The sequence below is a fragment of the Chrysemys picta genome, chromosome 4 (genome assembly GCF_011386835.1).
Source record: "Chrysemys picta bellii isolate R12L10 chromosome 4, ASM1138683v2, whole genome shotgun sequence".
NCBI lineage: Eukaryota > Metazoa > Chordata > Testudines > Emydidae > Chrysemys > Chrysemys picta.
The window spans coordinates 95,468,647-95,491,605 of NC_088794.1; the positions used below are offsets into that span (position 1 = coordinate 95,468,647).

The following is a 22,959-nucleotide window of genomic DNA, read 5'->3' on the forward strand; positions in this document are numbered from 1 at the left end:
CTCTCTCTCAACACAGGTTTGAGATGAATGGTAACTCACGTTAAAATGTGAGTGTTGTATGTTTAAGATCATTAACTTCAGGCCCATTGCAATTGTAGCTTGGAGCATTAGTGTTGTTAAACACATACAACCCTGCTCCCATGTGAACCAACATTATTCAAATACCCACCTGTGTCTAGCCTATCCTCAGCTATCCAGGTCAGTGGGGGACATGCCAGCCTGGCTATGAGGGGAGAGTGTCTTCCCCACTGTTCTTTGATGCCTACAGATTATAGGGCTCAATTCTCTTCTCACTTATACTAGGGTGAATTAGGAGTAACTACAGAGGTTAACTGAGTCACACAGGAGTGAGAGATGAGAAGGAATCGCACAGATCCATTTCCCTTGTCCCATGAAGACCACATTACTTCCTGTAGTTAGATGTGATGTTCCTTCCCCCCCCGCCCCGCCGGTTATGAAGTGCAATACATTCCACGAGACAGGGAAGGAGAGGTCATGACAAACATGTCACTTGAGTAGAATTCTTACTTACTCAAGCCAGCTTGCTGGGTCCCATATGCTCCCCATCTCTGGCCAATCACATCTGCCTCTGCACAAGGTACAAACAAAAACACAGTCTCATGAGAGAGCTGGGAACAATGGAGTGAGGCGCCAGCCTCCCAGGACAGTTTCATGCTGGAGTCAAACTGCATACCTGGAATTAACCACCAGAGTATTCCCTTCCAGCATCCCCTCAACCCATCCAGGGCATTATTGTCCATTTCTTTAATTCTGGCTTCTCTCTTTCTCTACAGATACAGGAATCTGGGGAGGGGAGAGTCTCCCTTCTGATAGCCCCAATGGGGGGAAAATGTGCTCTTGGGGCAGGCCAGAGAGGGATGGTATTGATCCACCCAACACTTCAGAGAAAGCGTCAGAGCAGGAGTCTCTCTGCTTCCTTACGGACGCAGCTCAGTGAAATCCCTTCTTTGGGACCTCCTCCCCACCCACTCAGACAAGACACAATCTGCACTAGATGATGTAAAACTAGTTTCTAGATGCATGTTTTAGCACATTTGAGTCAACAGTCCTGACAGAGAGGACCTACAGGTTTGGGGGCATGTGTCTCCCCACCACCAAATATCCAGTTTTGCCTCCTACATTGTTGTACTAATGTGATGACCCTGAAAAGGGCAAACAGATACCCGTGGCCCCTAAACTGGGCCATTTCACTCCAGTGTCAAGAACTATTGGAATTCTCTCTGGCTGGACAGCCAAGAACCAATGCCTTGCACATCGATATCCAAAATGCTCTTCCAGTTCACAGCAGTAACGGAGCTCTAGAAACTCCCAAGAAAAGTAGGGTGGCCTGGGGGAAATTGTACTGCAGAGTGTTATTTTCTGGGTGCTCCACGTGAGCAACCAGACAGAATGAGGAGCTTTGTGGAGAGAGGCCGGGGTTAGAGAGCAATGCTCCATCTCATGCTTTGCAGAGCTCTGGCCTATTTGGAGCCAGGGAATTTAACTTGGAGGGTTTCACTGTGGTAGAGATGCTGGCCCCCTCACTCCACAGCCCTGCTGCTTACTTGTGATGCCTGCACATGATTTCAGACACTCTTCTTCTTCCTCAAAGTTATTTCGGTTGCCTTCACAGCCCCCATAGGTGAAGCGGTCACATTTCTCGGTGAATGGGTTGTAGTACCAGCGGGGGATGCTCTTTTGGCACATGCCAGTGTCTGGTAAATCCACACAGTGACCTGGCAAAGCAAGAGAGGTGTTCGGGCTCAACCAGCACATTTACACAGCATCCGCGCTTTGTAACTCCTCTAGTGCCCCGTGTGCCACTCTTCAGTCTCCAAGCCACTTTGTGGCACCTATTTCCTAGAGTTAGCAAAGATTATCAACATCTGATTGACATAACTGCCAACCAATTGCGACGCACTGGCAACAATCACCCTCACAGCCCCGAAAGTGCATGGGGGGGGGGGGTGGAGGATGTAGCTAATTAGGGCATTTTAGCAGAGGCTGGAAGAGGATAATGCTGTTCCCATCAGGAGAGAGAGAGAGAGAGATCAGTGCCCCCCAGTAAGGGCTTGTCTACAAGAGGAATTAACTGCAATAGCTACTCCACCAAATAGCTCTAGCATGTTAAATTCACACCCTACTTTATTCTGAGTATATTCTATACTTCCCTGTGTAGACAAGCTCTAAGCATGGCGGCTTAAAAGAAGGGAAAGTCTCCCCTCTCCACAGAGCAGGGAGAGCACTCCACCAATCATTGCAATGAGCAAGAACTAACGAACCCAACAGCTGCCGTTGGTCGGTTAGAATGGATATTTGAACAGAGAGAGGGTGGGGTAGAGTCCAAAGTTAATCCTGAGGTTCTCATCCATCTAACATTACACCAGTGCCTGGCTGCCAAGGGTTCAAAGTTCACTTAACAAACAGGACACTGACAAGCAGAACTGCCACTTATCCATAAATTTCCCCAGAAGGCATCCGAGTGTGGTCTAGGCATCAGGTCTGGCATTAGAACCACACACTCAAATCCTTGCAAAGTTGACTGAGCAATTCATCCTCCCATGTTTAGACAGATGGATGCAGTGAGTGCCATGCAATTTACTGCCTGGGGGAGGAGGAGGGTGGGAGGAGCTCTCTGGAAGAGCATGGCACTACTTACCGTGTTGAAGCGGTTTTACTCTGGTTATCCCTCCTCTATACTATTCAGGCAATCAAACAGTGTTGAAATAGATTCGGGAAATGCTTTTAGACCCAGTGTCAATGGGATCAGTCAGGCACTGACTGGCTTATGCTAGGCAAGAGTCCTTTTCTGGGATAGGCAATTTCCCACTATGCACTACATGGAAGAAGGCTAAACTAGCCTTTCAGGATTTGTAACATACATACTGTGACAGACCCAGACCAGTGGGGTACAGGAGTCTGGTAGAGGGCAAATATACTGGTCACTGGATGAGTAGTTTTCTGTTCCCTTAGTGACCAGAGAAAGGGCTGCACTAGAGTAATCAGGAACCTGCTAGAACCAGTTAAGGCAGGCTAATCAGGGCACCTTGGTTTTAAAAGGAGCTCACTTCAGTTTGTGGTGAGTGAGTGTGAGGAGCTGGGAGCAAGAGGCACAAGGAGCTGAGAGGGTGATGGTGAGTTGCTGGAGGACTGAGGAGCACAAGCGTTATCAGACACCAGGAGGAAGGTCCTGTGGTGAGAATAAGGAAGGTGTTTGGAGGAGGCCATGGGGAAGTAGCCCAGGGAGTTGTAGCTGTCATGCAGCTGTTACAGGAGGCACTATAGACAGCTGCAATCCGCAGGGCCCTGGGCTGGAACCCGGAGTAGAGGGCGGGCCCAGGTTCCCCCCAAACCTCCCAATTGATCTGGACTGTGGGTTCTTCTAGAGGGGAAGGTCTCTGGGCTGTTCCCCAACCCACATGGTGAATCTCTGAGGCAAGAAAATCTGCCAATAAGCGCAGGACCCACCAAGATAGAGGAGAAACTTTGTCACAATACCTTGTGTGGTTGTAACATTGATTTTCCGTAGTTTATTGAACTCTATTGCATCTGCAAAAAGAAACAGCTCATAGGATAGAAATGTACAATCCCCAGCTCAAGTATGAAACTCCTCCACCCATCCCAAGGTATGTGGAGAGAGAGGTCTTTGTGGGACACTCCCTAACTACTTTCTTCTCCCTTCTGCTAGTATCATACATAAGGCAGGGAAAGAAGCTATAAATCAAGGTCCACAAATATTTGAAAGTAGTTAAAAAAAAATCAAGGTGGAAAAGGAATTACGTATGGAAGTGTGACTAATAATAATGGGATGAAGTTAAGGAAGGGAAAGTTTAGGCTCCTTATCAGGAAATACTCCCTGACAGCAAGATGTATTTGACTGTGGAATAGCCTCCCGGGGGGGGGGGGGGGGGGAGTCATGTCACTCCAGACTTTTAAAATTAATACTGGTTTGATGCTCAAGAGAAGAGAGAGGGGAATCACAGAATATATGCAGGCTGTAGGATCAGAAAACAAAGGATCCCAGGAATTATCTGTCATGACACAGAAGCGAGGAGGTGGTTAAGTAGTTCAGCTTTTTGCCATGTCAGGTGCAAGCTGTTAGCAGGACATTCTTGTAACGTTTAAGAGACTGGGAGAAGTCGAGGTGGCAAAAAGTATTTGGAGGTGGTACATGAAACCATGAGACCAGGTAAGGTCACTCAGGGATAAGATATAGAGGGAGAAAAGGACAGAACCCTGAGGGTCACAGACAGAAGAGTAGACTCCAGAGGAGAGAGAGCGGAGAAAGAATCCAGGAGGTAAGGGAGAGTCATGAACAACGTGATCAGCAGTGTTGGGCCTCTCAAATGCTAGTGACAGGGCAGTGCTGTGGAGATGCTTATGTGTGAGAGATACAACTGGGTTAGGAGACCAGAGTACTATGCTACAGTGAGATGTATCCATCTTCAGGTACTAAAGTTGGAAAGTTTAGGACCCAGACTCTAAGTACTTACACAGCTCACAATACGCCTCATCTGATCCATCTGCACAATCTGAAGTTTCATCGCATTCCAGGAAACTATCAACGCAGCAGCCATCTCTGCATTTGAAGTGGAAGGACTCACAGTTCCCATTGCACACTGTAATAGAAAGACAGATTATGGGTTTTTTGGGGTGGAGGAAAGGGTGTTCACCAGAAAACCCTCTCCTCCTGGCACCCAGATACGTCGTGAAAGGCTTGTGCCTCCCTGTGAGCTTCCTGGGGCATTGGAAGCCTGGACAGGACTCTCTTCAGAGTCCATCAGTGCCACTCCGAACTTGGTCCAAGGAAGTCAGTATGGAATGAAGCAACGTGTCTCCTTTCCCCAGGGAGTGAACATGCTGCCTCTTTCATGACTTGGAAGTGCAGAGTGCTAGCTATAAAGCTACAGAGATTAGATTTTAGTCTCTATACACCCCTTTCTCATTCACACTTACTGGAGCACACTGCATTAGACAGAGAGGTATGAGACGCCTACCTGGCTTGGCCCGCCTTCCAAAAGAACCTCGAGAAAAGACATAAAAAAGCTACATTATTTTGGTGAATCAGAGTCTGTTCTATACTGTCACTATGCCTCCCCCAATAACCAAGGCTACCCTAGCACAACGGCTACCCAGGACAAACATTTTGATTGTTTACCAGAATCCCATATTGCATTTTCCAGGAAGTCTATACCCTGTGTGGGGAGGGAAGGTGGGAAAGATACTGACTGCTCTGAAGTCCCTCCCATCTCACCCCTCCTAAGCCAGTCAAGCTATTCCAAATTGTCTTTCCTGTCTCCATTCCTCTGCCCCCACCATAAGCTCAATATGAAGCACAGTGGCCTGGAAGAGGCCCCATGAATTCATCACATTGCAAGCTTTGCTGATTGGCTCTTAACAAAGGCTCAGCTGTGCTACTGCTAACGAGTGTAAGGAGAAAGCTGAATTTCAGGCACCTCCAGGGCAAGACACCTTGTTCTGTGGCTACATTTATAGGTAGCAGGAATAGGATTTTGAAAGTAAGTCTGTGGCCACTGAAGTGTAGTAAACACCAGTTCCTGAATGAACTTCTTTCACACCATGGTGAGGAACATTGATTAGACAGAAACTTCAAACTAAATACCAAGTATATGCCAATCAATGGAACCATGAGATCCCACTGACCCAGGGGTTTCCTCTATAGATGGACTCACCTTGAACATTCTTGCAGGCAAGTTTACACTCTTCCTCCCGTACGTAGTTATTCTTGTTGGCCTTGCAGCCCCCAAAGGTGAATTTCTCACATTGCTGAGACGCTGGATTGTAGAACCAGCGGGGAAAGGACCCACGGCACCGACCCACCTTACTAGGAGCCAAGCAGAACTCTGGAATGTAAGAAAGGTACCCCAATGCAAAAAGTCTGCATACGAGGCTGGAGCTCATTTTACTTCAACTCCACAGCTGGGGTATGGATGCTTGGCCTTGCTGAAATATCAGGAGGTGAGCTGGATCAGGAGCAATGACTGCAGCTTGCTACCAAGGGCGGAATCAAGCACTAGCTAATCTGGCACCAATTCTCCCATCTTTGTAGCTGCAAAGGGAGGGCAGGAGCAGGCACTGGTGGCTTGTGGGAGGGCTAGGGGGAGTTCTCCCAAAGGCTACACATATCTTGAGCTCAGTCCAAGGAGGTTCCGCCTAAAAATGTTTTCTTGTCTGCATTCTAGGGAAGTCTATTTACCGTGGGGAGGGAGGACACCTCTGCTTAAGGCACTGGTGCCAAATGGCCACCAAGAACCCACACTGCCTCGTTGATGCATAACTCTGAACATCTTGATTGCCAGGCACAAGTCCTTTGTAACAAATTTGATAATCAAATCCATGGCAATTTAGGATTTCACACTGACAGCTGTCACTATGCTGCACACCATGGTTATTTGGCACTTTACAGTGTAAGCAAGGAATTAAAAACCACACACACACACACACACACACACACACACACACGTACTGCTTCTCCAAAAGCACAAGCTCTTACCGGAGCTAAAGGACAATCGTAAGGTCTATGATATAGAGCTGATCAGTTTTGGTCCCATCCGATAAAGGGCAGAGTCTCACACACACAGTCAGTTCATTACCCATGTGTTAGTTCTGCATGGGGACTGGAGAAACTGAGACAGGCAGTGGTGGGCGGGGAGACTTTATACTTATAAAATTTAGGCATGGTAGGTTGAATTTTCATCTCGAGAAACTTCATACAGTTATCCTGCCTCCAGTCCCTCAACATATGGTATTCCCATGCACCATCTCCCAGAAGAGTGCTGGTAACATACTTTGTTGCTCTAATAGGTTATTAGCAAGCTCTCTTAGCTGGGACCCCTGAAGATTCTAGTTCAAAGGTCTATCTGGGTAGACTCACCTTCAGTCTGTTCAGCTGTCAGGACCATGATCGTGATGTTGGTGGAGTCCTGCTGGCCAGCACTGTCTGTGACAGTGAGCTGGACGACATACTGCCCCTCCTGCAGGTTGGAGATCTTGGCTTGATTTTCCTCTTCCTTCGAGAAAGCAAAACAGTCATAGAAGGAGCTGGCATATCAAACCATAGGGGGGTATGTGCATGTGTGTGTGTTGCATCAGGAGGAGAGCCGCTGAGCTAAACCTGGAATAGGCTTCCACCCATTGTCATTTTGTAAAGCACTCTGGGATTCTTTACAACTATGGGCTAGATTCTGGCTGCCCATGCCCAAGTGGGCTAAGGGAGGCAGATAACACCACAGCCTCAGCACCGTAGCATGCTCAATCTAGATACTGGTGGTCTTTGGGGCACTACACTTTGGACTAGCCAATAAGCCCAGTAGTGCTACAGGCCCTGATGATCTTACAGCCAGACAGGAGTCAGGAGGCATGGGTTGTATTCCACACTCTGCCACTGATTTGTTGTGCAGTTTTGAGAGTCACTTAGCAGCTTTGTGCCTCAGTTTCCCCATCTGTAACATGATGATAAAACCTTATGTAAAGAACGCCTCAGTGACAGGCGTTCTAAGTGTGTTGCTGTTGCTTACTAGTCTTTGTGTACACTAGCCATGCCATCTGACAGCAGGCATCAATGGGTCCTGAGTCTTGGCTTTAATTAGCTCATAGGATTCTATGATTCTATGTAGCCTTTCAGGCATGTAAGGATTGCAGGATTCGAACAGGGAGAAGCAACTATCCAAGACAATGATGAAATCAGAGAACATCCCAATGAGAACAGGAGCAGAACTCTAGGGACAAGCCACAGGGATAAGAGCTAGCCCATTTGCAGAGGAGAAGGCTAGCAATCAGAGCATAGCAGAACCAGAGTATGGGTCAGTTACCTCGCTCAAAGACACGCACTAAGAAGCAAAGATGGTTATAGCAATTTATATACTGTTTTCTCTCTCTTCCCCCTCCCGTAGACCACACAGGGGATGAGAGTCTAGGAGCATTCACTGGATTCTTGACTTCCTGTGCTGCAAGAGTTTCCTGATGGAGAGGAGGAAGGTTAGCTCACTAAGCAATGACAGCACCACTGAGTGACGACAGCAGGGAAGTACACCAGACCCTCGCTAGAATGCGGGATTTGGGATCCATGCGCAATACTGCATTAACACGGGGACTGCGTTATAGCGGGGACCTCCTTAAAATGAATTGCAATTCAAGTAATTACATTTGGGATCCATGGCCGCGACCGTGTTATATGCGAATTTGCGCTATATAGACGCGCGTTCTAGCGAGGGTCCAGTGTATAAAGTATGGAAGATGCATGGGCGAGAGCGGAAGAGACAGAAAAAGGTAGCATATGATAGGAAACTGTCATTCTAGCCCAGCTTCTTCCCTCAACTCCTCTGCCCTTAACTCACTCTAAAGAGGGGCGAGATAGAGAGCAGACGCTTGGCTGCAACAACATGAAGAGGGAAGGACAAGGTGACCCATAAGATATTGATCACTTGCAAAATATTTGGTGTAGACAGCATGAACCTCTGGGCAAGCAAAGCAGCAGGCATTCCGCTCCCTACCTCCAGCACCGCAGAGGTGTCACCACGCAGAAGTTTCCAATCATAACTGACAATCCCATGGTCATCTGAGCTCTCTGTGCCTCTCAGTAACACTGGCTCCTGAGGCTGCACCTTCATGTCCATCCCAGCACGGGCTTTGGGAGGCTTATCATCTGGAGAAGAAAGGCAACAAAAGGCTTAGGTAAGAAGCAGAAAGACTTGGGTCTTGTCTCAACCAGGAAGAGGGTGGGATTCCCCCAGACTGAATACATGTGGGTTCCAGTCAGTTAAATAGGAAGATGTTTCATCATTCTGTGTTTGTAAGCAAATCACTCTGAGACAGCAAAGTGGTGCATGAGGAATGCTGGGTCAGTTTCAAGGGTCTGGAGCAGAATTATTTCTCTTACCTCACCCATCTCCTCCATTATTAAATGTGACTGGTCAGTAATCCATACTGCAGCCAGTCTCTTTGAGCCAATTGCAACTACTTAGAGATTTCACCTGTAGGAAGAAGTATAAGTGACAAGGGAACACCTTGTTCCTACAGCTGTGGACTCCTAACACTCATGAATTTCACATAAACCACACACACACACACACACACACACAATTTAATGTTGGTGTTAGACAAGGAATCAGTTCAACATCTTCTACCAATTAATTCCCTCCAATACCCAATTTAAGGAGACACTTTTGGGGAGGAAGTGGGAGGCAATACAATTCACTTATTCCATGTTTCTATTCCAAACTCATATTGTCTCTGGAGAATATAGCCCCTCCCTTGAAAAAAAAAATCTTGCACAGCATTCAAATGCCATCCCATGGACCACACCCCTCCCTTTGCACCACTAACACAATCTGGATCAAAAGGTCACTCTGGAAAATATAAAAGGCAAAAGTAAATCCTCATCATGGGAACAGGCCAGTGAAAACAGAATGCAGGCCATAAAACTTCACCCAATAATTTCTGCATCAAGCTCAATAATGTATACTCAAATTCAACCACATCTTTTAAGAAGTCATCCAGTCTTGCTTTATAATCCAGCTATGAAAGCCTTATACTGTGCTATAAATGGTTACTATAGAGGGAGGATCAGAATCCAACAAATCTCCAAACTATTCCAATGGTTAATTACCTTCACTATTAAAAACTTACACCTTATTTTCAATTTGAGTTTTTCTAGATTCAAGTTCCAGACATTAGATCTTGCTGTGCCCTTTGCCTACTAGATTAAATAGCCCTCTGGCATTAGGCATCTTCTTCCTGAGTAAATTCTTCTAAGCCATGATCAACTCACCTCTTGGCCCTCTCTTCAATAAACTGAATAGACTCAATCTCCTTAAGTCTCTCATTGTGAGATGCATTTTCCAGACCACAATTCTTTGCAGCTCTTGTCTGAACTGCCTCCTATTTTTCCCCTCCCCAAATCCTTTAGAGTATTGACACAAAAACTGGACAAAGTATTCTAGTAGCTTTGTGAGATCCTACTACTACTCTATATCACCTCCCCACTAAACAATCCTGTTGATACAGCCAAGCATCACATGAACCCTTTAGCCACAGAATTACAGTGGATACTCAAGTTCTTTCCATGGCCACTGCTTGCCAAACCTCAGATCCTGTAATTATGGCTTACATTCTCTGTTCCTCGATGTAAGACCTTGCATTTGGCTGTATTAAAATGTTTGATAGAAAACTGGGCACAAAAGCCATCCAGAGCACTCTGTATAAGTGACACATCCCTGTAATCAAATGTACTACTCCAGTCTTTGTCTCACTTGCAATCGTCATCAGCAATGATTTTACATTTTATTCCACAGAATTTTTGATCAAAATCATTCATAAAAATGTAGGGCTGGAAGGCACCTCAAGAGGTCAGCTAGTGCCATCCCCCTATGCTGAAGCAGGACCAAGTGTACCTTGGGCACCCCATCTGACAGGTGTTTTGAATCCCCATCTTTGGGGTTTTTTTAAAACAGTTTATGCAAAGCCTCCCTTGGAAGCTTATTCCACTACTTAACTATCCTTATAGTTAGAATGTTTTTCTTAATGTCTAACTTAAATCTCCCTTGCTGCAGATTAAGCCAACTACTTTTTGTCCTACCTTCAGTGGACATGGAGAACAACTGATCTCCATCCTCTTTATTACAGCCCGTAACATATTTGAAGACTTATCAGGTCCCCCCTCAATCTTCTTTTCTCAAGACTAAACATGCCCAATTTTTAACCTTTCCTCATAGATCATGTTTTCTAAACCTTTCGTCATTTTTGTTGCTCTCCTTTATACTCTCTCCAATTTGTCCACATCTTTCTGAAAGTGACACACCCAAAACTGGACACAGTACTCCAGCTGAGGCCTCAACAATGCCAAGGACAGAGGAACAACTACCTCCCTTGTATTACATAGGACATTCTCATTAATACTCCCCAAAATGATATTAGCCTTTTTCACAACTGCATCATCTTGTCTGCATCATCTTGTTGGCTTATATTCAATTTGTGATTCACTATTGTGATTCACTATAACCTGTAAATCCTTTTCAGCATTACTACCACCTACTCAGTTATTCCCCATTTTGTAGCTGTGCATTTGATTTTTCCTTCCTAAGTATACTACGTTGTGCTTGTCTTTACTGAATTTCATCTTGCTGATTTCAGACCAATTCTCCAATTTGGCAGGGTCCTTTTGAATTCTAATCCTTTCCTCCAAAGTGCTTGCGAACCCTCCCAGCTTAGTGTCATCCACAAATTTCATAAGCATATTCTGCCCTCCATTATCCAAGTCATTAATGAAACTATTGACTAGTACCAGACTTGGGATAGACCTCGGGTGGACCCCACTAGATACGCCCTCCTAGTATGACAGTGAACCACTGGTAAGTACCCTTTTAGTTCAGCCTTTCAACCAGTTGTAAACCCAGTGCCCCCTTGGGGACGAATTAGCGCGACTCCTGAGCGCTCAGCGGGCGGCTGTTGAGGGGTCGTGGCGCGTGCCTCTCCCGCTGCTGCCAGCCATCTTCTCCCCCTCGCGCTCCTCCTGTGTCTGGGCTCAAGCGGTAGTGTGTGCCCTGTGGCAAACCGCGGTCTGTCGCCCCATCTCCAGCACCCAAGAGTTCGAGGAACGTATCCCTGTCTCCGAGTGCTGCTGCTGGAGAGGAGGGGAGGAGAACGAGACTGCCCCTCTCAGGGCCCTGTGGCCTGTTGGGACTCCTGTGCTGCCTCCCCGCTAGGGTCCCAAGAAAGCGTATGAAAAAAGTGTCTCTGTTAGGCAACTGTGTGCATGCATGCATTGTATGTGTAAGGAGGGGCATGTATTGCCACATGTACGTATACCTGTGTGAATGAAATTTTCAGCCTAACTCTGACTTTTATTCCTTTTGCTGGCTTGCACACAGAAAAATTGATGTTATGAAATGAATACACAAGTTTTATGTCAAGTTTTTAAAAGAGAAGGGAACGCTAAAAGAAATGTATTATTTCTTAAAAAGTGAATGTTGTTGACTAGTAATTGTGAAGAGCCAAAGTATCAGACATTTCTCCCCACCTTTGTCTAGCTACATTATAAATTCTTTGTTGCAGAATCTCTTTTTACGTGAATATCCAGCACCTACCACCCTGGAGCCTTGATCTTAGTTGAGGCGTCTAGGCACTAAACAACAATTGTAATACTAAATAATGTGGAAGTATATTTGTTAGTGCATGTTAGATGCGTACAAGAGAATACACGTGTGTATCTGCATGTAGGTGTGGGAGTCAGTTTCTACACGGGGCCAGCTCCAGGCACCAGCTTGGCAAGCAGGTGCTTGGGGCGGCCACTCCGGAGAGGGGCGGCACGTCCAGCTATTCGGCGGCAATTCAACGGACGGTCCCTCACTCCGGCTTGGAGCGAAGGACCTCCCGCCGAATTGCCGCCGCAGATCACAATCGCAGTTTTTTTTTTTTTTTTGGCTGCTTGGGGCAGCCAAAACCCTGGAGCCAGCCCTCTTTCTACAGCTTTAATTATATAGGTATATGGACAGGTGCACATTTCTGTAGTTGTGCTCTATGGATTTGTATTTGGGTTTCAGGAGTGGGCCATTAATGGACCCATTGCAGCTGTACAGGGTTGCCAGGTGTCCGGTTTTTGACTGGAATGTCCAGGCAAAAAGGGACCCCGGCAGCTCCGGTCGACATCACTGACCGGACCATTAAAAGTCCGGTCAGTGGCATAGCGGGGGCCCAGGGCTAAGGCAGGTTCCATGCCTGCCCTAGCTCCGCGTGGCTCCTGGAAGCAGCCACCTGCTCCCTGGCTGCCCGTGCCCCGAGTGCCAGCTAAGCAGCTCCCATTGTCTGGGAATCGCTACCAATGGGAGCTGCGCAGGCAGCGCCTGCAGATGCAAGGGCAGCGCTCAGAGCCTTACTGGCTGCCCATGCATCTAGAGGCTGCAGAGACCTGCCAGCAACTTCCTGGGAGCTGCAGTAAGCACCTCCTGGACTCCTCACCTGAAACCCTCTCCCATACCCCAAACCCCCTATTCCAGCCCTGAGCCCCATCCTGCACCCCAAACCTCACATCCCCCACCCCACCCCAGAGCCCTCACCCCCAGCTGGAGCCCACCCCTCCCCACTCCAAACTCCTTGGCCCCAGCTCAGAGACCCCTCCTGCCCCTCAAACCCTTCATCCTTGGCCCCACCCCAGATCCTGCACCCCCAGCCAGAGCCCTCACCCCCTCTCAAACCCCTGCCCCAGCCCGGTGAAAGTGATGGAGGGTGGGGGAGAGCGAGTGATGGAGGGAGGGGGGATGGAACAAGCGGGGATGGAGCCCTCGGGGAAGGGGCAGGGTAGGGGTGTTCGGTTTTGTGTGATTAGAAAGTTGGCAACCCTAAGGTCAGCAGGAGGTGACATATCTCCAAAATGTTCCCTTCAGGCAGAACACAACAAAGACCTAGCTTCCTGCCTGGCCATTTGTGTATCAGATGCCTCATTATGTATTTGCATATGGAGCCACAGGCAAAAGGAGAGGAAATCTACAGGACTAAACAAACAGTTTATCACTACAGACAAAGGATTGTTCTGGTCTATCAGAGTGCAAAGTGACACACTGGGTCCTTCACCAAGGAGTAGGGTGGCCAACTTTCTAATTTGTGAAAAACGGATACTAAGCGCTGGAACCTCCCCCACTCCGTCCTGCCTCTCCCCCTCAGGCCCTCTCCCTGCTCTGCCTCTCCCCCTCCCCGCCCATCACTCACTGCTCTCTCCACCTGCCTCCCTCCGACAGCTGAGCAGGGCTCTAGGGGTGGAGGGGTGACCAGGGCAGAACATTCAAAGGGAGAGCCAAGTTCTAGGGTGTGTGACTGGGGCAGGAAGAGCCATGATCCAGAGGTTGGGGGATGGGGCGACTGGGGGTAGCACTCCAGGGGCGAGGCACAAAGGAGGCTGAGAGAGGGGCCCGGGCAGTGAACCCAGCCACCAGCCCCACTTCTCAAACATCATGTGCTTCAGGATCCCTCTCCCTGGGGGCTGGCCGCTGGTACCTCTCCCCGCTGGACAGGGCCAGTGCAAGGATATTTCACGCCCTAGGCGAAACTTCCACCTTGCGCCCTCCCTCTGGCCCAGGGAGCCAGGGCCGCCCTAGCTATTTTGGTGCCCTATGCAGCCCCCCCGGGCCTCCACGGGGGGGCTGTGTGGGGCCCAGCCTCAGGCCTCCATGGGAGGGAGGCTGGCCACTTCCTGCGGGAAGTGGAGTGACCCGGCCCCAGCCTGCTCCGCTCCCCTGGCTCCCAGCCACGCTACCGGCGAGTGGGGGGGGGGGGGGTGGTTCCCCTCTCCCACCTTCCCCAAGCCTGGGAGTCAGGTGAGCGAACCAGGCTGGGGCCAGGTTGCTCCACTTACCATACGAGGTCGGGCCTGGCTGCAATCTTCAGGGGAGTGGGGGTGGGGCGGGGGCGGGGCAGGGGTCATGGGGAAGAGCCGGGGAGCCCCCTCCGCGGCAGCTCCCCTATGGCAGCTCCCAGCCCTGTGGCTCCCCCCCCCCGCCACCCCGCGGCAGCTCCCTGCTCCCCCTCTGCCTGGGCAGCCCCCCCGAGGCAGCTCCCTGCCCCAGCTCACCTCCGCTTCGCCTTCTCCCCTGAGCACGCCGGCGCTGCTCCACTTCTCCCGCCTCCCAGGCTTGCGGCACCAATCAGCTGTTTGGCACGGCAAGCCTGGGAGGGGAGGAGAATTAGAGTGGGGGCTGCTGCTCAGGGGACAAGGTGGAGCGGAGGTGAGCTGGGATGGGGAGCGGTTCCCCTGCATGCCCCTCCCCCCGTTACTTGCTGCAGGCAGCCCTCCCTGCACTCCCCTGCCCCAGCTCACCTCCACTCCACAGCCTCCCCTGAGTGTGCCTTTTTGGTGCCCCCAACCACTTGGCACCATAGGTGGCCACCTAGTTTGCCTAGTGGTTGCACCGGCACTGCCGCTGGAGCCAGGCAGTTCCAAAGAGCTCCTCCAGTTCCAGCAGCAGCTGCTCTTCCCACTCTCCCAACGGTAGAGCAGAAGCTGACTGCGGATGGTTACTCAGGTAACCAGACTTTTGATGTCTGGTCAGTAGTACTGTCAGGTCCCCTTTTCGATCAGACTTTCCGGTCAAAAACAAGACACCTGGCAACCTGACCACAGAGGCAAGATGACAGCATGCTTGTCTCATGAAAGAAGGGACATAGCCAGCCTGGCTGTAAAGTGCTGCAAGCATTTTGAGTGAGCAATATTTGGTTTGTTATACTTGATTTCACTGTAAACATATCCAAGTGCTGTGTGTTCAGCAGAGCGGTGCTCTGAAGTGGAACTGGTAAGCTGGGGTGTACTGTGTCTTTGGAAGCAGTGAATCTGGGAATGCTGGGAGGGTCCAGTGGACAAGGGACTGAATGTGCTAATCGCTAACCTGTCAAGTGACAGCAGAGCCTGTGAGGCCTAGAGGGGAGTGCTCGTATTGCCTGTGGAGGTGGGGCGCTGACCCACAGCAGGCACAGACAAGGCTTCCTCACGCTAAGGGCAGGTGAACTAAGGTGCCACACAAGGCTGGGTATCCCTGGGAAGTGTCTCACCCAGGTTGTAGCAATTTCACCTAGACTACATTTCCCTAGTTTGCTTATGAGAACATCATGTGGGACTGCATCAAAAGCCTTCCTTTAAAAAAAAAAATCAAGATATAGCACATCTACTGTATTGTGTCCAGTTCTGGGTGCCATATTTCAGGAAGGATGTGGACAAACCAGAGAAAATCCAGAGAAGAGCAACAAAAATAATTAAAGGTCTAGAAAATATGACCTGTGAGGGAAGATTGAAAAAAATTGGGTTTGTTTAGTCTGGAGAAGAGAAGACTGAGTGGAGACATGATAACAGTTTTCAAGTACATAAAAGGTTGTTACAAGGAGGAGGGAGAAAAATTGTTCTTCTTAACCTCTGAGGATAGGACAAGAAGCAAATGGGATTAAATTGCAGCAAGGGCGGTTTAGGTTGGACATTAGGAAAAACTTCCTAACTGTCAGAGTGGTTAAGCATTGGAATAAATTGCCTAGGGAGATTGTGGAATCTCCATCATTGGGGATTTTTAAGAGCAAGTTGGACAAACACCGGTCAGGGATGGTCTAGATAATATTTAGTCCTGCCTTGAGTGCAGAGGACTGGATTAGATGACCTCTCGAGGTCCCTTCCAGTTCTATGATTCTACTGCTTCTCCTCTATCCACTAGGCCAATAGCCCTGCCAAAGATGGAAATTAGGTTGGTTTGGCATGATCTGTTCTTGACAATTCCATGTTGGCTATTATTTAGCATCCTATTATCCTCTAGGTGCCTCCAAATTGATTGTACGTTAAATAGTATTGGGCTGAGAACTGGTACATGTGGGAACCACTAAAAACACCCCCACTGTTGATGATTCCCCATTAACAAGTCATATGTAAAAGATATTGGACTCTCAGCTAGACTGAACAGAAGGTAGCCAAGATTAATATATTTGTATCATAAGGCAAAATGATTTTTGAGTTATTAGCCAGGTTGGGCAGGGATGGTGTCAAAAGCTGGGAATGGGTGACAGGAGATGGATCACTTGATGATTACCTGTTCTGTTCATTCCCAGAGGGAATACTGGGCTAGATGGATCTTTGGCCTGATCCAGCATGGCCATTATTATGTTCATATTGTGGGAGTGCACCAGAGTCCTTCCGTGCTGGCAGGAGACACAGCCACCTACAGAACTTTACACTGGGCTCCATACCAGAAGATCTGAGTCTTTCCAACTGAACGTTTAGTTTATTCTAGCAACTATCATTCCCCCAGAGACATGAATGCTGTCAAGGAATAGATAATGGTGCATGGAGGTGCACAGCCACTTCAACAGCACAGGTCCCCATGTACAATTAAAACTGGCATTTCATTTGCAAGCTGTACACAAAATAGCAGCACCGCGTACCCCGCACACAGCACTTAAAGCCACTGAATAAGAGGCATGTCACTGCCAGCACTCCCATGCTCACCGTATGAATTGGACACGCTTATTTTGAAGACTCTTTCCCACCACCTCCCCTGTCAACATAAAGGTCTGGTTGATACCATGACACACCTATCAGTAACCATTAGGATAGAATAATAGACTTTAAGGTCAGAAGGGACCATTATGATCATCTAGTCTGACCTCCTGCACAATGCAGGCCACAGAATCTCACCCACCCACTCCTGTATCAAACCTGTGTCTGAGCCATTGAAGTCCTCAAATCATGGTTTAAAGACTTCAAGATACAGAGAATCTTCCAGCAAGTGACCCGTGCCCCACACTGCAGAGGAAGGCAAAAAAAACCCCAGGGCTTCTTCCAATGTGCCCTGGAGGAAAATTCCTTCCCGACCCCAAATATGGTGATCAGCTAAACCCTGAGCATGTGGGCAAGACTCACCAGCCAGACACCCAGGAAAGAATTCTCTGTAGTAACTCAGATTCCACTCCATCTAACATCCCATCAAAAGCCATTGGGCATATTTACTGCTAGTAGTCAAAGACGAATTAATTGCCTACAGGACCACATCCATGGCAATGGGCTATGAACTTGCAACAAGTCAAGTATTTTCAGCTGGCATTTCTACATGTTTCCACAATTAATGAGAGCCTTAAATGACCTCCGGAAAAGTATGTGCTGCTACTTATAAACCAGCAAGGTTAAGGGCACTCAGTGTAGTGCCCAGACACCCAGCGTGTAGCATTCAGGCCAGGGACCGAACTCCCCCCACACGAAATGAAAAGGCCTAAACCCTGTGGAAGTGCTGTGGGGCTATTTCACGGGCTGAGGTTGGGGCAGGCAGAAGGCTGCACGAGAAGATCCCCCCTTGAGAGGAGAGTCATGTTGGCATGGCAAAGGCACTGCAGGGAGATTTGCCACTCTGTGGATCAAAGGCCTGAGTAGGGACAGACAGGAGGCTCCAGCTGCTATATGATCAGGGCCGGCTCTAGGATTTTTGCCGCCCCAAGCAAAAACAATTTTGGTCAACCCCCCCCCGTTTTTTTCTTACCCCACCCCCGCCTCAACTCCGCCCCTTCCCCAAATCCCCAGCCCTGCCTCCTCCCCCCAGGCTCTCAAGCCTAGGAGGGAGGGAGTGGGAGAAGCAGCGCGCGCGCCGCGGCCACTCGGGATCTCCCCCTCCCTCCCAGGCTCTCAAACCTGGGAGGGAGGGGGAGCAGCGGCACGCCAATCAGCTGTTTCGCGCGCCGCGGCCGCTCGGGATCTCCCCCTCCCTCCCAGGTTTGAGAGCCTGAGAGGGAGGGCCATCAGCGGCGCGCGAATCAGCTGTTTCGCAAGCCGTGGCGCACGAGCGGCAGCAGCGGAGGTGAGCTAGGGCGGCCGGGGCACATTTTTAGGGGCGGCATGGCCGGTGCCAGAATGCCACCCCTAGAAATGTGCCGCCCCAAGCACCAGCTTGTTTTGCTGGTGCCTAGAGCTGGCCCTGTATGTGATGAGTTGTCAGGGTTTGGTTTGTTTGCAGGGCAAGGAAGAAGGATTCATTTTCCCTGCACAGCCATTTGGGCTTTGCATTTGCCAGGGATAGTATGGTTTCCAAGAAATCTAATGAAGGCCATTCACATGCCAAATATTTCACTGCTGATCAGTTTATCACTTATATCCATCTCCCCCCCCAGAATTCTGGGTAGAGAGGCAGCGCTTTCTCCTCTTTGGGTCACCCTGACTAACAGGTCAGTTCAGTTCTAGATTCCATCTCTAGGATTCAGTAAGTTCCCCCATCACCATCCCCATTCAAAAAAAAAAAAAAAAAAGAGGCCAATCACTTGCACACAAGCAAAGTCTCTAACAAGGAGAGAAGGAATTTTACCAAACATTCAGAGTCTGGTTTTCAGAGTGCTGAGAATCCTCTTCCTTCCTCCATGGACCTCAGCTGGAATTGTGACTACTCAACATCTTCAGAAAGAACAACAACAAAAAGAACAGGTTTTTTTATTTATTTAGAGAGAGCCCTTAATGTCAACCCAAGTCATTCAAGTAGGAACCGGCTCTAACTGGCACTCGTACAAGCTGTAACATTCTTCACCTGCAGCTGGGTGAAATTCATTTTCCAGCTAATCTTTACAACCAAATGCTCCTTGGACTGAGACAAACCTCAGCAACAGGAAGTGGCTTTTGGACGGTAATTTTCCTATGTTAACCCATCAGCAAACAGAACTCCACAAAGTTAAGAGAATTTGATACTTACATCTTCGAAAAGTCTCCATTAAAAAGGAAGACAGCCTGGATTTTTAGTGCTCTTTTGAGTATAGAAAGTTTCAGTAAAATGTACATAAACAAGGTGATTAAAATGTTGTCAACTTTCATGATTTTATGAGTCTCGTGATATCTGATGTTCTTCCAAAAGGTCCAGCCTCATGGAGCCATGCAGTTATGTTAGAATCAAAGCTTTCATTAAAATAATAATAAGCCAGTCTCATGATTTCTGAAAGTGTGAGACTGGCAATACGGAGATTATAAAGCAGTATTTAAAGAGATACCTGAAAACGATTTGAAATCTGCACTGATCAGAATTAGGAAGTTTTCCCACTAGAAATCTTAAGAGTCAAAAGCCACCCAAACAAACATGCTGAAAAACAGACTAGCAAGGTAGTTTTATACACATAACCAGGCAGGGACCAACAATGAAGTTGTGTACCACTGCTAAACAAACAATCCCCATACAAAGTACACTGCTCTTTCATCACTTCCCCAAGGAAGGTACTCAGAAGCAAATAATTTCCTGAGAGTGTTTATTCAGCCTCCCCCATTAACACTAATTCTCTCTTCATAGTAACACGCCAATGTCATGAATGGAAACATTGAGGTTGCCAGGTAGAAGGGAGTTGAATTTCTCTAAGGAAAAAAAATGCTTCTGAAGGAGGTGGGGAACACAAATCAAACTGGGTGGGAGAGAGAGAAAATGCAATATTTCCTTGTTTGGAAGCAATTTCTTAGGAATCCCTCCTATTGACCATATCAGAGATGAAACAGAGTTATTATAAAAAGCACATAATTTAATAGAGAACGATCCCCACTATAGAAGCATTATAAAGGTTGGTTTAAAAGTTCTGAAGAAAAGTTTCAGAGGGATAGCCGTGTTAGTCTGAATCTGTAAAAAGCAACAGAGGGTCCTGTGGCACCTTTAAGACTAACAGAAGTATTAGAGCATAAGCTTTCGTGGGTGAATGCCCACTTCATCAGACGCATCTGATGAAGTGGGCATTCACCCACGAAAGCTTATGCTCCAATACTTCTGTTAGTCTTAAAGGTGCCACAGGACCCTCTGTTGCTTTTTGAAGAAAAGTTATTACCGAATGAGAACCTATTAAGGATTTTTCCATAAGAGTTTTTAAAAGGGTGCTCACTGCAGTTCAAGCCAATCTCATTATAACCATAGGGGCAACCCAACAGGACTCTCAGTGCTTCCGCCTTGTTGAAGTGTTTCTCAAGGGTCACTGCTTTAGAATAAAGCAGCTTGCCACACCGCTCAGGGTTTGTGAGAGGCAAACATTATTTCCTTGAAGCTTAGAGAGGATTCCCAGGGGAAGGTTCTTCTGCTGATCTTTGTTTTTGCTTGTTTCATTAATTTGGAATCAATTTGCTAGCGTGGTTTGAGTCTTAAAACACGCAGGACCTCAGTCAGATTCACTACTCCCAGCATGGTCAGTCAATAGTGACCATGCAAGTGTGCGGAGAGGTCAATCTGTGTACTGCACCTTTAATTATAGAGCAGCCGCCCCACCTGATGCAGGGGCTCTTTCAGCTGAAAAAATGCCTTAGGCAACAGGCTTAATGAGCAGTCTGGCTTGTAGAAGCCAGCAGACTCCATTAGGGCAGCATGATGTATCTCACATAGGGTTATTCACTAGAGGTAGGAGAGAAGGCCCTGTTAGATAGGCATAACTGTGCTGTATTTATTACAAAATGGAAGCTAGTCCAGAGCATCTGGGCTGGGTGTCAGCTCAGAGAAGTATCCTACAGTTTGGATACATAGATGAACCTTGAATCTGCAAATCTGGGTTGGAAATTTGGTGAAAACAAGCATTTCCAGAGTCCTGCAGGTTAACAGTCATGAGCCACAAACTGGAAGCAAATCAAGTGTAACCAAGTATTTCACAATATTAACAAAAGATTCAGTTCTAGAAATGGGCAAAGTTTCAGGGAAGTTATTTTCCACTCCCAAACTGGTTTGCCTAGATCCAGAATAAACCTATGTAGTAGTTACTTAAACTTTGCATGCTATTATTGCTAGTAAAACTCACGGTGAGCCCGGCCTCAAGAGCCAGAGAGAAACCTTAGAACAAAGTTTGTGCTTGAAATGGCAGAGGAACACATGCTGTGCCTTCAAGGATAATACTATGACCAGAGACTTAGGAGAGCACTTAGCTTGTGTGTCAGAGGGAGCAGATGATGATTGTTGCCTTGATATGGGACCTACTTAAATCAGAGCATCCCCCTAGCACAGTGAAAACACTCTTAGATGAGACCCCAAAGTTGTATTTTAGACTCAGTGTTACCAACGCTTGCAATTTTATCCTGAGTTTCATGATTTTGGTGTTTTTTCTAAAAGTCCCAGCAGCTGGAATCACAAGTTGGCAGGAGAAACACAGCTTTCATTTTGAAAAGTTTCTCGCCTTCATTATTGCGAGGGGACTAGAAAAATATAACCCAAATGCTTAGTAAAGGCTCAGAATCCAGAAGAAAAAGAGACCCCCAAATATGGTTTTTAAATCTCATGATTTTTACATCAGTCTCCTGATTTTATTAGGGCCTGACTCATGATTTTTAAATGTTTGGGGGTTGGCAATAGTGTGTAGTCTCAAGCAGTGCTGCATTCTGGAGCTTTAGCATGATAACTGTAGTACAACTTGTGAAGACTGTATGGTCTGTCTAGTCTCTACTGCAAGACTAAACCGGGAATGTCAGTATTATTTAGGGTTACCAACTTTCTAATAGCACAAAACTGAACACCTCCACCCCTTCTCCGTGGCCCTGTCCCCACTCACTCCATTCCCCCTCCCACTGTTGCTCGCTCTCCCCACCCTCACTCAGTTTCACTGGGCTGGGGCAGGGGGTGATGGCTCTGGCTGGGGGTGCGGGCTCTGTGGTGGGGCCAGCAGCGATAAGGAGTTTGGGGTGCAGGAGGGTGCCCTGGGCTGGTGCCGAGGGGTTCAGAGGACAGGAGCAGACTCAGGGCTGGGGCAGAGGGTTGGGTGCGGGAGGAGTGCAGCCTCCAGGAGGGGGCTCTGGGCTGGGGTGCAGGCTCTGGGAGGGAGTTAAGGTGCGGGAGGGGGCTCAGGACTGGGGCAGGGGGTCGAGATGCAAGAGGGGTGAGGGCTCTGGAAGGGAGTTAAGGTGCGGGACGGGATTCCAACCTGGGGCAGGGGATTGGGGTGCGGGAGGGAGATCAGGGCATGGTCTCCAGAAGGGCGGCACTTACCTCCAGCAGCTCCGAGTCGGTGGCGCAGCTGGGCTAAGGCAGGCTCCCTGCCTGCCCTGGCTCCGTGCAGCTCCCGGAAGCAGCTGGCACATCCCTGTGGCCCCTAGGCTGCTCTGCCCGTGCCCATAAGTGCCACCCCCACAGCTCCCATTGGCCGCCCAATGGGAGCTGCGGAGCCAGCACTGAGGGGTGGGGGGGTGCAGTACGCAGAGCTTCCCTGATTATCCCTGCACCTAGGAGCAGGACATGCCATTCGCTTCTAGGAGCTGCACGGAGCCAGGGAGCCTGCCTTAGCCCCGCTGTGCCGCCAACTGGACTTTTAACAACCCGGTCAGCAGTGCTGACTGGAGCCAGCAGGGTCTCTTTTCAACCAGGGGTTCCTATCGAAAACCGGACACCCTAACAGTAGTATAAGTAGTAATACTATGATAGCTTCCCCAAAAAGTCTTAAAGTAAAAATGACTAATTTCTTTTTCAGCACCAGCAAGGTGCAGTCATTGCCTAGAGGCAATCTGCTGTC

At 48.4% G+C, this 22,959-nt stretch overlaps 1 protein-coding gene across 1 annotated transcript in view; it reads right to left on the reverse strand.

Annotated features, from left to right (window-relative positions):
- The window catches only part of SPINT1 (serine peptidase inhibitor, Kunitz type 1), a 29,552-nt gene that overhangs the window by 3,210 nt on the left and 3,383 nt on the right, over positions 1-22,959 (reverse strand). Inside the window, exons 3-10 of the mRNA XM_065593136.1 lie at positions 8,514-8,665; positions 6,896-7,031; positions 5,694-5,864; positions 4,998-5,024; positions 4,494-4,619; positions 3,499-3,549; positions 1,566-1,736; positions 533-589 (exon numbers count right to left, since the gene is read on the reverse strand). Of these exons, the coding sequence (XP_065449208.1) occupies positions 533-589; positions 1,566-1,736; positions 3,499-3,549; positions 4,494-4,619; positions 4,998-5,024; positions 5,694-5,864; positions 6,896-7,031; positions 8,514-8,665 (891 nt within the window). The remainder of the gene's footprint in view (positions 1-532; positions 590-1,565; positions 1,737-3,498; positions 3,550-4,493; positions 4,620-4,997; positions 5,025-5,693; positions 5,865-6,895; positions 7,032-8,513; positions 8,666-22,959) is intronic.